Below are 12724 nucleotides of genomic sequence, written 5' to 3'. Positions count from 1 at the left end.
TATTCCCAACATACAGCAAAGTTCCTGGAACATAATAAGGGCTTAATAAATGTTTACTGACAGTCTTAACAAAAGTAATTTTTTTTCCCTGAGAATATGGGAGAAGGAAGATAGAAAGGAAATGGGAGCTGACCATCTCTTTATCTCTACTGTTTTCCAATGGAGATTCAGCAGGAGTTCTAATCCCAAAGATTCTTTCTATGAGAATGAGCATTTCAATAGGTCTTTAAGCAAACTCATCCAAATTAGTATAGCCATGAAAAACTTAGTCTGTTTTCAGAATCTCTAGGGAAAGCAGCTTCTATCACCTTCTTCACAAATTTATTCAATGTTTAACAACCCTCACTGGCAAAGATTTCTTTGTATAATCTCAAATCCATTGTGCTCCAGTTGAAACCAACATACCTGTATTGGTAATTTCCTTGGGGATATCAAACAGCTGATCACCAGCTTCCTTGTTGCATTTGAAGACAGCTACTAAGTTTCTACATAGTTTTTCTTCTCCAGGCTACAAAATGAAAATTCAACTATTTTAAAACTCTTTAGCCAGCCTAAAATTAGAAAAAGCTGAGTGGTCCAGTGGAAAGAGGACTGGTTTAAGAGCCTGGTTGACTTTAACTACCTGTGTTGTTGTTGGTAAAGCAGGGTAAAAAGTAAATAACCAAACAATGTTATCATTGTTTGTTGTGCAAGTATTTCAATTATATCTGACTCTTCATGACCCCCTTTAGGGTTTTCTTGGCAAAGATATTTTTTTATGACCTAATGGACCATAGCTTGCCAAGCCCTTCTATCCTCCACTATCTCTCAAAGTCTATCGCAGTCATCACTTCCATGACTCTATCCATCTCATCCTCTACCATCCCCTTCTTTTTTTGAAGCTTTCCCCCATCCCTTTTAAATCAAGTCTTTTCCCTCTTTTTATTATCTGCACTTTATCCTGTACATGTCATTTTTGTATACAAATGTTAGTATGTTGTCTCCCCCATTAGACTGAGAGCTCCTTCAGAGCAGACACCATCTTTAGCACATTCTTTCCATAACTATTAATAAAGGCTCACCACACAGCCATTTTGTTGTCTTGTTCTTTTTCTTTGAAATGTTTCTGTTGCTGATATCTCTATCCATAGTTCTTCCAGTGCACTATCAGATCTAATCCCTTAAATGTATACATCACTTCCATTTCATGTACATAAGGGATGTTACTTTAAACCATGTTTATCCAGTCAGGCAGTTTTTCCTACTTTGTGACTTTGGGCAAAACAATTCAACTCACTGTGCCTCAGTTTCTTCATCTATAAAATGAGAGTAGGATTAGCTGAATCCTAAATTTCCTTCCATCTTTAAATTGATGTCCATAAAAAGCTCTAATGTCACTCCCTCAAGACGAAGATGAGAGAATCAAATCAACCAAATACACAAAGAAGATGCTTAAATTGGAGGCAACACAATGAGAAAACTGTGATAACCACATATTTAAAATTAGCCGGAGTCAGGAATTCAGGTTAAGGGAAAAATCTTCAATCTTTATTCTCAGTAGAGGTGAAGAAGGATTGTGACAGCAACATGGGCAGCTGCGACAGGAAGCCAGCCAGTAGAGGTGAAGGGGGATTGCAGGTGAAAAGGGGATTGCAGGTGAAAAGGGGATGGGAGGTGAAAAGGGGATCGCAGGTGAAAAGGGGATGGGAGGTGAAAAGGGGATGGGAGGTGAAAAGGGGATGGGAGGTGAAAAGGGGATCGGAGGTGAAGGGCAGTCGTGATAGCAATGTGAGCAGCTATGTTAAGACGCCAGCCAGCAGTCTCTCTTTCCGCTTCCTTTTCCACTCCCCTGCCTTCACCCACCAAAATCGTCATTTCCTATACAACACATCAGGACTTGTACAAAGAGTGGGTGGGGGCCATTCTTTCTCCAAGCATATATATTAATAGAATATGGTCCAATTACTATTTAGCCTTAAGAGCTTGGCACTGCATCAACTCAAGCCTCAGCCCATTACATCTCCCGCTTTTTTTTGTTTTAGAACACAGGTGGTCATGCCATCCCTGACTCCTCAGGGAGGTCAGAGCCTCCAAGGGGAGGTGATCACACTCTCCCTGACTTCTCAGGAAAGGAGGTGAAAGCACCAAAAAGGAGATGATCACGACCACCCCTGACTTCTCAGGAAAGGAAGTGCATTTTAATGTACCATTCTTTGTGCAAGGATATATATTAATAGAGTATAATCCAATAACTATTTAGCCTCAGTGCTTGGGACCTCAGTGCATCAACTCAAGCCTCAGCCCATTACAGAAAGCCTTGAGGGATCAAGTCTTAAATTGGGGAGAAGGAGGAACAGATAATATTAGCCAGAAAGATTAGTCAGAAGATATCATTCACTACTAATTCATATATTTCCTTTCTAAACTCTAAAATTTTATGAAATGATATGAACCAGGATATCTTTGATAAAGATAAGAAAAGAGAGTAAGCACATTTTAGCAATCACATAATTGCCTATAATATGCAGAGAATATAAAATCTTACTGAATTGATAGGGGGACTGTAGTCAACTAGCAGTTCTGTTTAACCAATGAAATCACAAGTATCTATCATCATCATTTTATTATTTATCACCTGCAGGCTTCTTGAAGAGAGATCAGGATGATGGTAAATATTGGTGACAGATTAATATCTGCTTATATTTAGTAGCAATGCTTGGTGATTTGATCTCCAGAGTTAAGCATTTTTGAATGCTTTCTGACTGCCAGTCTCACTCCATTTCTGATTTTGAATAGTTTTCAATGTTTTGCAAAAGGCATTCTTTGCACACCAAAAAACATTAAGTTCCTGCAGCACACTTCAGAAGAAGACCTGAGGAAGGGTTGACACTTGGAACAATGTACTAAAACCACTCTTTCTTCAAGTGGATGTGGTTAAGAGGTGAAAGGCTTGGTTTTAGGGAACTGCTGTGGGTGAACTTGAGATCCCTATTTCTTTCATCATCAGCTCTATGGGGTCTTATTTGATCCCTGGCCAGGGAAGAGAATGAAGCAAAGTGAAATTACAAGACTTTCCAAAAGGGATACAGATCTCCACCCTCGGAAACCACAAATGGCTGGCAATAAATAGCACAAAGTTAAAATCAGTAGGTTTACCAGAAGTCCCATGCAGCTGCTTCATAAGAAACCCAAAAGAAAGACCCATTCACTGAATTCAACAGTGATATAAGAAACCCCATTTTGCCCAGAATGACAAAAGATAAAGGTATTTGGATTAATTCTAGCTAATCATTGCTTTGATCGAGGCTGAAATTGCCATAATATTTATATTGTATAGTTTGCCTCATTTGAGCAAAACAACAACACTATTCAATAAGTTTCATTGTCCCTATTTTACAAATAAAGATGAGTCCAGGAAAGACTTGGAGAGAAATTTGCTCATGATACTGCAAGCAAGTATCAAACCCTGCATTTGGATTCATGTTTCTTTCTGAATTCTTTATGTAATTAATAATTATTGTCATTGTTAAATAATTATTGTCATTAATATTGTCATTGTTGTTCATGTCTAACTATGACCCCATTTGAGTTTTTTTTTTTTTAAACAAAGATCCTGGAATACTTTGCCATTTCCTTCTCCAGCTCATTTTAGAGATAAAGAAACTGAAACAAACTTGCCCAGGTCACACAGACTAATATGTGTCTGAAGTCAGATTTGAACTCAGGAAGATCAATCTTCTCAACTGACTGACAACTCTAGCTACCCCATTTATTAATATAGTACTTATCATTTCTTATTGTAATATGCATGTCATTTTGGAGAGCTGCATGGAGCACTGAGAGGATAAAGGTTTTGCCCAGAATTGCACGATTTGAAATAAGCTGAATCAGAAGAACGATACACAATGACTGCAATAATATTGATGAAAAGACCACTCAAAAGAAGTTAAGTAATAAGAGAAAGAGAAAATAGATACAGCCCTGAGCCAGCAAACTATGCCTTCACCTTCACAGCAGAACCATGAGGCACTACCAGGATGGAATACTATATACACAGTTCTCTGTAGTTTCAGAAGCAAGATGGTTTTGCTCCATTGTTTCACTTTTCCACAAGGGAAAGTCTGATGCAGGGCAAAGTTGGGAAAGGACTAAGATCGTAGAGACAAGAGGCTCCCACAAAATGTAATGGTAAAAAGAAGAGAGCCATATGGGCTAGATGAGATCTGTGGCTATAGATTGAGAATAAAACCTGACTCTTGTAATAAATATGGAAGCAGACAACTTCTGATTTGTGGGACAAGTTTTTGTTCCTGTAAGGTTAACTTTTCTCCCCTTTCAATTCTATTCTCTCTAATATTATCTGCTGTACTTTTGGGGTGAACCCCTCAAAAAACTTTAGAGGTTTCCTAATTTTCAAATTTCAGTATTCTTTATTCCTTCATGCAGATCTTCCAGCTCTATCCATTTTGCAACAGATTTTCCCTATTTCTGAACATGATCCAAAAATCTCCCTCCCCTCCCTAGCCATACATCTTAATTTTCTGATTCGTTTGTTAATCACTGAATCTGCCACAATATTCTGGATACGAATGAGAGGTGGCCTATTAGGCAAACTTTTCAAAGAAAACATTCAAGGACCAAGAAGAGAAATGGAAAGGAGAGATAAATGAAAAATAAGACCTCTGGGCAGAATTTGAAAGGACTAAGATTGCCCAAACTTGAGAAAAAATATCATTGTGAAAAGGGACAGTAACAGTTTCTTAATATATGAGGGAGGCAGAAGAGAAGAAAGGGGGCTATTTTCCCACTCATCAGTGAAAGCAAAAAAATAGAAGGGATAGGCTTAAGTTTCAACAGGGAAAACATATGTCATGTGTTATAGCCATAGGAATGGAAGAGCTGCCAAGAAAGGTGGTGAAATCATCCTCACTGGAGACATTCGAGATGAGATCACACGGGCCAAGGTCACTATCTATCATGACTGATTAAATCAGTTGGGCCACAAAAGTGGTGGATAGATCTGATGTCCACCAGAGCCCTGGCCAGATCCCATTATTATGTGACGAGTTCTCTTTCTGTGAGAGAGGGGGAGTGTAGGAGTGGGAGGGGGAAGCCTCATGGCAGGTGCTCATGTTGGTGTCAGGGGGATTTATTTCACACAGAGTTTTGTTAAGGGTGCAGTTAACTTTTAGAGCCCTGCTTTCAAACATTCCTACCCTCCCTGTCCCTCAGAGTAAGTATTTGATTCTTGGTATTGCCATTTCTAATCAGTGATTATGAGGCAGCTTTGGAGGGGGAAAATAGCAAAGGGAAAATGTGTGTTTTAAGGGAAATGACCCAAACAAGGTGGTGTGACCAGGATTTTACTCCAAGGTATTTTATTTAAAGGATACTGACAGCATTTGCAATCCTCCAACGACATAGAAACAACAGAGTTAAGTATCTGATTAGCAGAGGGTAAACATAATACCTGCCCCTTCTTCTCCTCTTCCTCTTTTCCCTACTATGGACTCCCAGAGCAACAGGAAATTGCCTTTATCCCTTTCCTTGAGTCTTCCCCAATCTAGGTTATTGTAATTGTAAATTATCTATAAAAAAGCTGTTCATACTTTGATTTTTCTAATATACCCTTAGGCCTTGGAATCAGCTTTTCCTTTACTATAGAAATAAATGGAGGGTGGTGGGATTTCTTTTCATTTTCTCTTATATTAGTATCTACTTTTTTTTTTAATTGACCACCTCATTATTTGCCTTCTCTAAAAACTGATTGTTGAAAAATCATAAATTTCTCTTGCCCCCTCTTTATCTTTTGTCTTGATCCAATTGACTTTTTATTCACAGGCTCTATTTAAATGGAAAAACTATACAACCATGAGGTCTTCATTATTGCCACACAAACTGAAATTGGTACTAGAGTGGGATTCTTAAATTAGGCTTCATAGCACTCAAAAGGCATATGTTCCCCATATTCTTCCTATACTCTCCTCAGAAAGATACTGCCAGAATTTTCTTAAGGTTTCTATGATTTAAATTTGCAGATTTGTAGGTATTACTATTACTGCTTTGTATAAAATTGGAATTACTTTTCTCTCCAGCCAATCCTCTCAATGCAATTCCAATGTAATATGGCTTCTCTTATTTATCTCTTTCTGTGGCCATGAAAATGAATCAGTGATTGACTGTATATAGTTTGGAAGGAAAACTTTTCACTAACTTTTGGCTAATATTCTAACTTCAGGGTCAGTGACTTCATTACAAAATTGTCTTGGTTCCTTCATTGCTGATATGGCTCATCTAAGCAGATATGTCTGAGGATTGGAATAACATCAGAAATTAGCAGAAGACCACCTATCTTAATGGTTAAAACAGACATATTCCTGCATATTATACATGTGTGTGTATGCATGCACCCCCAAAAATGGATTAAAAACACAATGTAGTTGTTGTGGAATACATTTTCCCTTCCTGAACATGTGTTTATAGTAGAACTTCTAAGTCACTTATAAGAGATATATGAGACATTTTTAAAAGTATATCATATTTGATTTTGTTTTCAAACAATTAAACTGGGAGGGGTGTTTTTTTTAATCAATCCCTTCAGTCTAACATGTATATCTGCTACCACGCTATATAACTGAAAGCCTGAAGACCTTGGTAAAAAAGTGTTAAATATATATTAGCAATTTTGTGTTGACATCCTCTCTATTAGGGCACAGAACAAGGTTAGTGATCAAAGGAAAACTGCTTCCCCTGCTTAACAAAGGAGCATCATAAAGGGTTGATTTTAGGATTATGTACATGAGGCAGGTCTTATCTCCCTCTCCACTGGCCTTTGTTGCTTAGGGGAGAAACTGAAAAAGAGAGAGTACTAGGAACCACTTAGCCAAAAAGGATTTTTTTAGTCCAAACTGCCCAGAAAGTTTGAAACCAAGATGAATAAGCAAGTGGTAAGAGAGATTCTCATCACCCTCAATGAATATAAGACACATGACCTGGATGAATGAAATCCAAGACATTGAACAAACTAAACATTATAGAATCTCTGAACTAGAAGGGTTTTAGAAGCCATCCTATTCCTGAGCAACAATCCTCTCTACAAAAGATCTACTGGAAAGCAAAATCTTTTCTGGCTGAAGATCTCTTAAATAGGAAGAAATAACTATCTTTTGAGGAAGACCACTGATTTGTTAGATAATTCTAATTAATAGGATATTTTTCCTTATACGAAGTCAAAATTTTTCCCTCTGCAACTTTCCTCCATGCTCTTAGATCTGCTTCTGAAGGCAAGTAAATGAGTCCGATATTTCAACCATATCCTTGAAGAGTTGTCCTTCTCCAAACTAAGAAACTCAGCAAGTTTCTATTCTCCTCCCAATTTTGGTGACCTTTACCAGACATATTATAATTTGGTAATGTCTTTCCTGAAATTTGGTACCTAGGTGTGAATGTAGGCCTTCAGATATGGGCTAACCAAAGCATAGTGTTATGCCTATGATTGCCAAAGTATTGTTAGTAATCTCTATAATATCATGAAAAGTGAAAGAGATACTGTAGGACTGGAGATGAGCAAATATTCCCTGATTTTCAAATAGGAGAGAAGAGAAGGTGCTATTAGATTCTAATTAATAGATTAATTTAATAGATTCTATTAAAAGTATAATAGATACTACAAATTGAGCAAGATTGATATCAATTATTGATAAAGTATACAAATGTTTTATCAAAGAGACAATTGATGGCTTGTGTCCATTTAGGGAATGGACCCTCATTCCAAGTTAGCATAGATTCATACTAACTTGATATCCTTTTTTCCCTTCCCACAAAATCACCAAATCGGTGAATCATGGAAATACCACAAACAAAATTAATATGCCAAGATCTCATCAGAGTCCCATGATAATCTTGTGAACAAGAGAGATATAGACTAGATGAGAACAGATTGGTAGGTGACCAGTTAATACTGGCTAAACAACCAGTATTATAGAATGCTAAAACAGTAATTCAATTTTATTCTTGAGAGAGGTCTTTAATGGAATGCTTTAAGATCTTTTCTATGCACCTATTCTGGCTACGTTTTTATCAATGCTTTAGATAAGGTATAGGTGACATGTATATCCAATTTTCAGATAAAAGATAGGAGACATAATTAATATGTTGGATGACAGAACTGGTATTTAAAAAGAACAGACTGAAATTATGTTTTAGCTGGTCCTAACAAAATGAAATTTAGCAGAAATAAATGTAAAGTAAATCCAACGCTTGCATTTGAAATATCAATTTGCTACCACAATCAAAAAGACAAGGCAATGGATGCTTAAGAGATATTCCTAAAACATGTCTGACCATACCTACTTTCTGATCAAAAATCTCCAGGGACTCTCTATTATTTTTAATATAAAATTCAAATCCCCCTCTGATCGGCATTAAAGAAGAAAATACAGTGAAAGCCTTGGATTTGGATCTGACTCTGTCATTCACTACTGTGAATGTTTGGCCAAGTTACTGCAATTGTCTGGTCCTCGGTTTCCTCATTTGTAAAATGAAATGAATGGCTTAAATCAAGTCAAGAAACATTTATTAAGCACCTACTGAGTGCCCAACGCCAGAATCTTGACAGACATTATCAACCAATGTCTTCAAGTACTTAAAGGAATGTTTGGTGGGTGGAAGAATGATGATTTCTTTTTAAATGATTGGGTCTCCTGAGCTCACTCAAGCTAGACTTATAGGAGACCCTCATGCAGTTAATCCCCTCCTATTGGTCCAGGATTGATTTGCTTTGTTTCTGACGAGCTAATTTCCCTTTCCTCAGTAACCTGGTGCCATCCCCATTTAGCTATTTTGAAGAAGTGATTTCTCTGTCATTGATGCAGGTATGATGCAAATGTTGAGGATGGAATCCCTGCTTTGATTGGGGTTTGGATCAAATGACTTCCTGGGTATCTTCTAGCTTGAAGACTTTAAGATTCCATGAGTGCAACCCTAGGACCTTGGAGGAAATGGACCATCTTCTAGAGCTTTCGTCCTACAAATGCAGTTCAGAGATGTGCTTGCAAACCTCCTCACACCACCACAGCAAATGAGACCACCCCAGAGAATTACATAAAAACTTGCTGATCGATGTGTGAGATTCTGCTGACCCATCACAAGGAGAGTATGAGCTCGCCATTGTTTTTCTAGTAGTGGTGATGATTTTATACTGAGTCATCCACACCCTTTTACCCAGTGCCCTTCCTAATCTATGAAACACATCTGTGAAACAGATGGCTGGCGTTAAGGGTGCATCTGTGGCCGAGGAACAAAAATTTTCCTGTGTACGCGGCCATCTGGCCTGGAGAGGGATCGAATCTCTAATCCTAGCCTCATTAGCACCAGGCTCTACCCAACTGACCTAACAGCCCTGAGATTCTAAAGAGCTACTCGGCCTCCCAGGGAGCTAGTCTCCATGCGGCCCTACGTCAGGAACATGCATGAAGCAGGGAGGAGAACCATCCGCGGATGCACTTGAGAAATGCCAGTAAAGCTACCTTCATGGCTCCCATGGCTTGGAAAGTCACAGCTAATCGGGAGGGTGTCAGAGCCGCCAACATTACATTAAATCTTTCACTCTTGTTCTTAATGGGTGAATAATATTGTCCATCTGGTGCCACAGAACCAAACCTACAGAGGAAGAGAGAAGGAAGAGAAGAATATGTTTCATGTCATAAGGAGAAAAACCCCATGGTTAAAATGCCACCCAATGGGACCAACAGCGGCATATTCTTTCAAGTCTATCCCCCCATCAGGGAGAGAGTCAGGTGCTATGGCATGTAGGGATCCTTGGAATGCCATCTGATGAGTTCATTTCAGGCCTGCAAGCATTTCTTTTAATATTCACATGTGCTTGTGCTTGGAGCTGTGGGTACATAGACTAAAGTGGAAAAGATTCCCTTCTCTCAAAGAGTTTACATTCTACTGCATTTACATTACTATAGAGAGAAGTGAGCAAATGAAGAAGAAAAGAGAATTAACAGCTAACTTGATTTAGGTTAGTAGTAACAACTAATTTGATTTGTCGGTAACTACTGACTTGATTTAGGGTAGTTCAAGAAAGATAGAAACTGGTTCCTTTAGACTACTCCCCCCAGAAATGCTTGTGCTGTATTTCCTTGGAGTCTTCTTCAGGATTTGGCTTTGAACAATCTGTTATCCAACCACTTATGTGCCCATTGGCTAATTTTTCTGTGCAACTAAAGTTTCATTCTTGGCCCTGGTCTACCTGTCCCATGGTGATTTCATAGGTGATCACAATGCTTATGAGAGGATTGATTTATTTTCAGTCTCTGAAAACATTAAATTCAATTGAATACATAACTCATTCTCTACTTTATTTTGATGAGATATGAGAAATCCATGTCCTCGTTTCTAATTCCCTTATCTATCTCCTTATCCAGTGTCAATATATTTTCTTAGCTCCATTGGCATTAGACTAATGATCAATTTCCCATAGGCAGGATTTCTGGGTATTGTCTGGGCCACATGTTTGCTCACTTTCCTTCCTTTTCATTCCTAGAAAAATATGAAACACCTTTGCAGACAAGCCATGACCACAAATGTCCAACCTCCACTTCCATTAGATCAGGATTGGTGTTGCATGTCTGAAATTAGCTAAAAGCATACCAACCATCCCTGTCATTATTCATGAGCTTTCCTTTTAAAGTAATCTACAAAAATAGTAGTCGGGTACCCTTATCCAACTATTCCGAAATAGAAAAAAAAAACACTAATTCTGGGATCAAAGAATCTAGGCACACGCGTAACTACCAGTTGAGGCAAGCTGGTGACATAATCTTGGCTCTAGGACCGGGAAATCCTGAGTTCAAATCTAGTCTGAGATTTACAAACTTCTGTCTTAATTTCTTCAATTGTAAAATGGGCATAATAATAGCACCTACCTCCCATGGTGGTTGTGAGGATCAAATGAAGATTATATTTATAAAGTGCTTGGCACAGTGCCTGGCACTTAGTAGGCTTATTGGCCATTAATGATTACTACCTGTGTGACCTTGAACATTCCCTCATGCCCCACAATTCCCCTCTGTCCCCCAGCCCTGGGTTCCTCATCTGGAAAGATAAAGGGGATGAACTAGATGGATGGTGGTGGTCCTTAGTTCTCAAAGAAGAACAAGAACATCTTGAGGGGGGTTCTTAACTTGCATTTGAAATGACTAAGGGCTAAGGAAGACAAATGAGATAAATGATTGTCTAATTTACTATCACAAAAATATCAGTCTGGGAGAATAGTTAAATGAATCCATATTTATTAAGAACTTAAATGAGACTTAATAAAAATATTTATTTTTATTAAAATAAATAAAACAAATTAAAAAAAGAAAAATCAATCAAACAAAAAAAGTCAGTCCCTGACCTCAGGAAGATTACATTCTAATAGAGGAAGCAGTGGCCAGGGATAGTGAATGAGCCATGGGACAATGGAATGATGTGCTCTTTCTAGAATCAATGGTAGTATTGTTTTGATTACTTGGGCTGGAGGAGGGGGGAGGGAGAATTGGAAAAGTGGCAATGAATAATGTTCCCTGAAGTTCCTTCCAGCTTTGGTTCTGTGATCTTATAATCCCAAGAATGAACCAGACACAAAAGTCAAAAGCCTCTTTGGGACCAAATGGCATCTGAGTCCACTTTGGGGGAACAATCATTTTACATGAACGGGAAATTAACGAGGTGGAGAAGGGTTACTCACTTATCCAGTAGGTTCTCCCTTGGAATTCGAACCTTGTCAAATATTAAAATCCCATTATCCACACCATGTAAACCTACAGAGCAAAGAGAAATACAACCCAATGAACCCGAGGAGCATAAAGAAAAATCCAAGTTTTAATCAGCAAATCTGCTTCTCCTACTTCCCACGTGCCAAGCTGGACTCCAAATACACAGTGCGCTTAACCAAGGATGTCTGTATTACTTCCAGAGACATTTTTCCCTGAGTTAGATTATTTACCAGAGCTATGTTTGTTTCCTTTAGCACAGCTGGGCAGCTCCCTGACAGGCCAGAAAAAAAGCTTGTTCTGCCTCAGATCTAACATGCTCGGGGGAGAAGGAAAGGAAAAGGGGGAGAGAATTGGAGGGTAGGGGGTGAGGATGGGGAGGGAAGGACCTTATCTGCATGAGCAGTTAGCAATAGTCAAGAAAAGGAGATTCAATTTAAGTTCTAGTTGAGTGAAAGAATACAAGGATGCATATATAAGCCCCGGGAAAGCCAATTTGGGCTCTTCGACAATAGTGTAACTCAAATTTCTCTTCCCTCTCCACAAATGCATCCCCCTTCCCCGCCCACCCCACCCCCCAGTACACCTGGCTGAGTTGAAGGCAGCTGCTAGGAAAGGAGGCAACCTCAGCAACTACAAAAATAGCCGCAGGTAGCCCAGGCTCCCTGATATCTAACTTGAGGTTACCTAACTTAGCAGAGGGGCTGCCAAAATCTACAAAGTTCGTCTCCGAGTGACTCAGGAAGGGCTGTCACCAGCCCCCCACTAAGGTTTTACTTATGTCTATAACACAGTGCCTTGCTCAGCTTGGAGCCAAGTTGTCTGTTTTCGCAAGCTTAAGCTAGAAGTGGAAGCTGGAAAGGTATCTTTCTACATTCGGCGAGGGACACTATTGAATAGATCTTCGTTTGGTGTTGGAGAAGAAATGAGAGCAGGCTTTCTGGAGCTTTTACAATCTCATTTGGCAGTCCTCAACTGGA

The 12724-nt window shown here is 38.8% G+C and overlaps 1 protein-coding gene across 2 annotated transcripts in view; it reads right to left on the bottom strand.

Annotated features, from left to right (window-relative positions):
- ACOXL (acyl-CoA oxidase like) overlaps positions 1–12724 on the bottom strand; it is a 511030-nt gene that overhangs the window by 410904 nt on the left and 87402 nt on the right. For both annotated transcript variants that reach the window (XM_051975799.1, XM_051975800.1), the window contains exons 8-9: positions 11720–11792; positions 9507–9639 (exon numbers count right to left, since the gene is read on the bottom strand). In XM_051975799.1, coding sequence (XP_051831759.1) covers positions 9507–9639; positions 11720–11792 — 206 coding nt within the window. The remainder of the gene's footprint in view (positions 1–9506; positions 9640–11719; positions 11793–12724) is intronic.

The sequence above is a fragment of the Antechinus flavipes genome, chromosome 2, assembly GCF_016432865.1.
Source record: "Antechinus flavipes isolate AdamAnt ecotype Samford, QLD, Australia chromosome 2, AdamAnt_v2, whole genome shotgun sequence".
Classification (NCBI taxonomy): domain Eukaryota; kingdom Metazoa; phylum Chordata; class Mammalia; order Dasyuromorphia; family Dasyuridae; genus Antechinus; species Antechinus flavipes.
The sequence above is the reverse complement of the archived record's forward strand: the minus strand, read 5'-3'. Positions and strand labels throughout refer to the sequence as shown.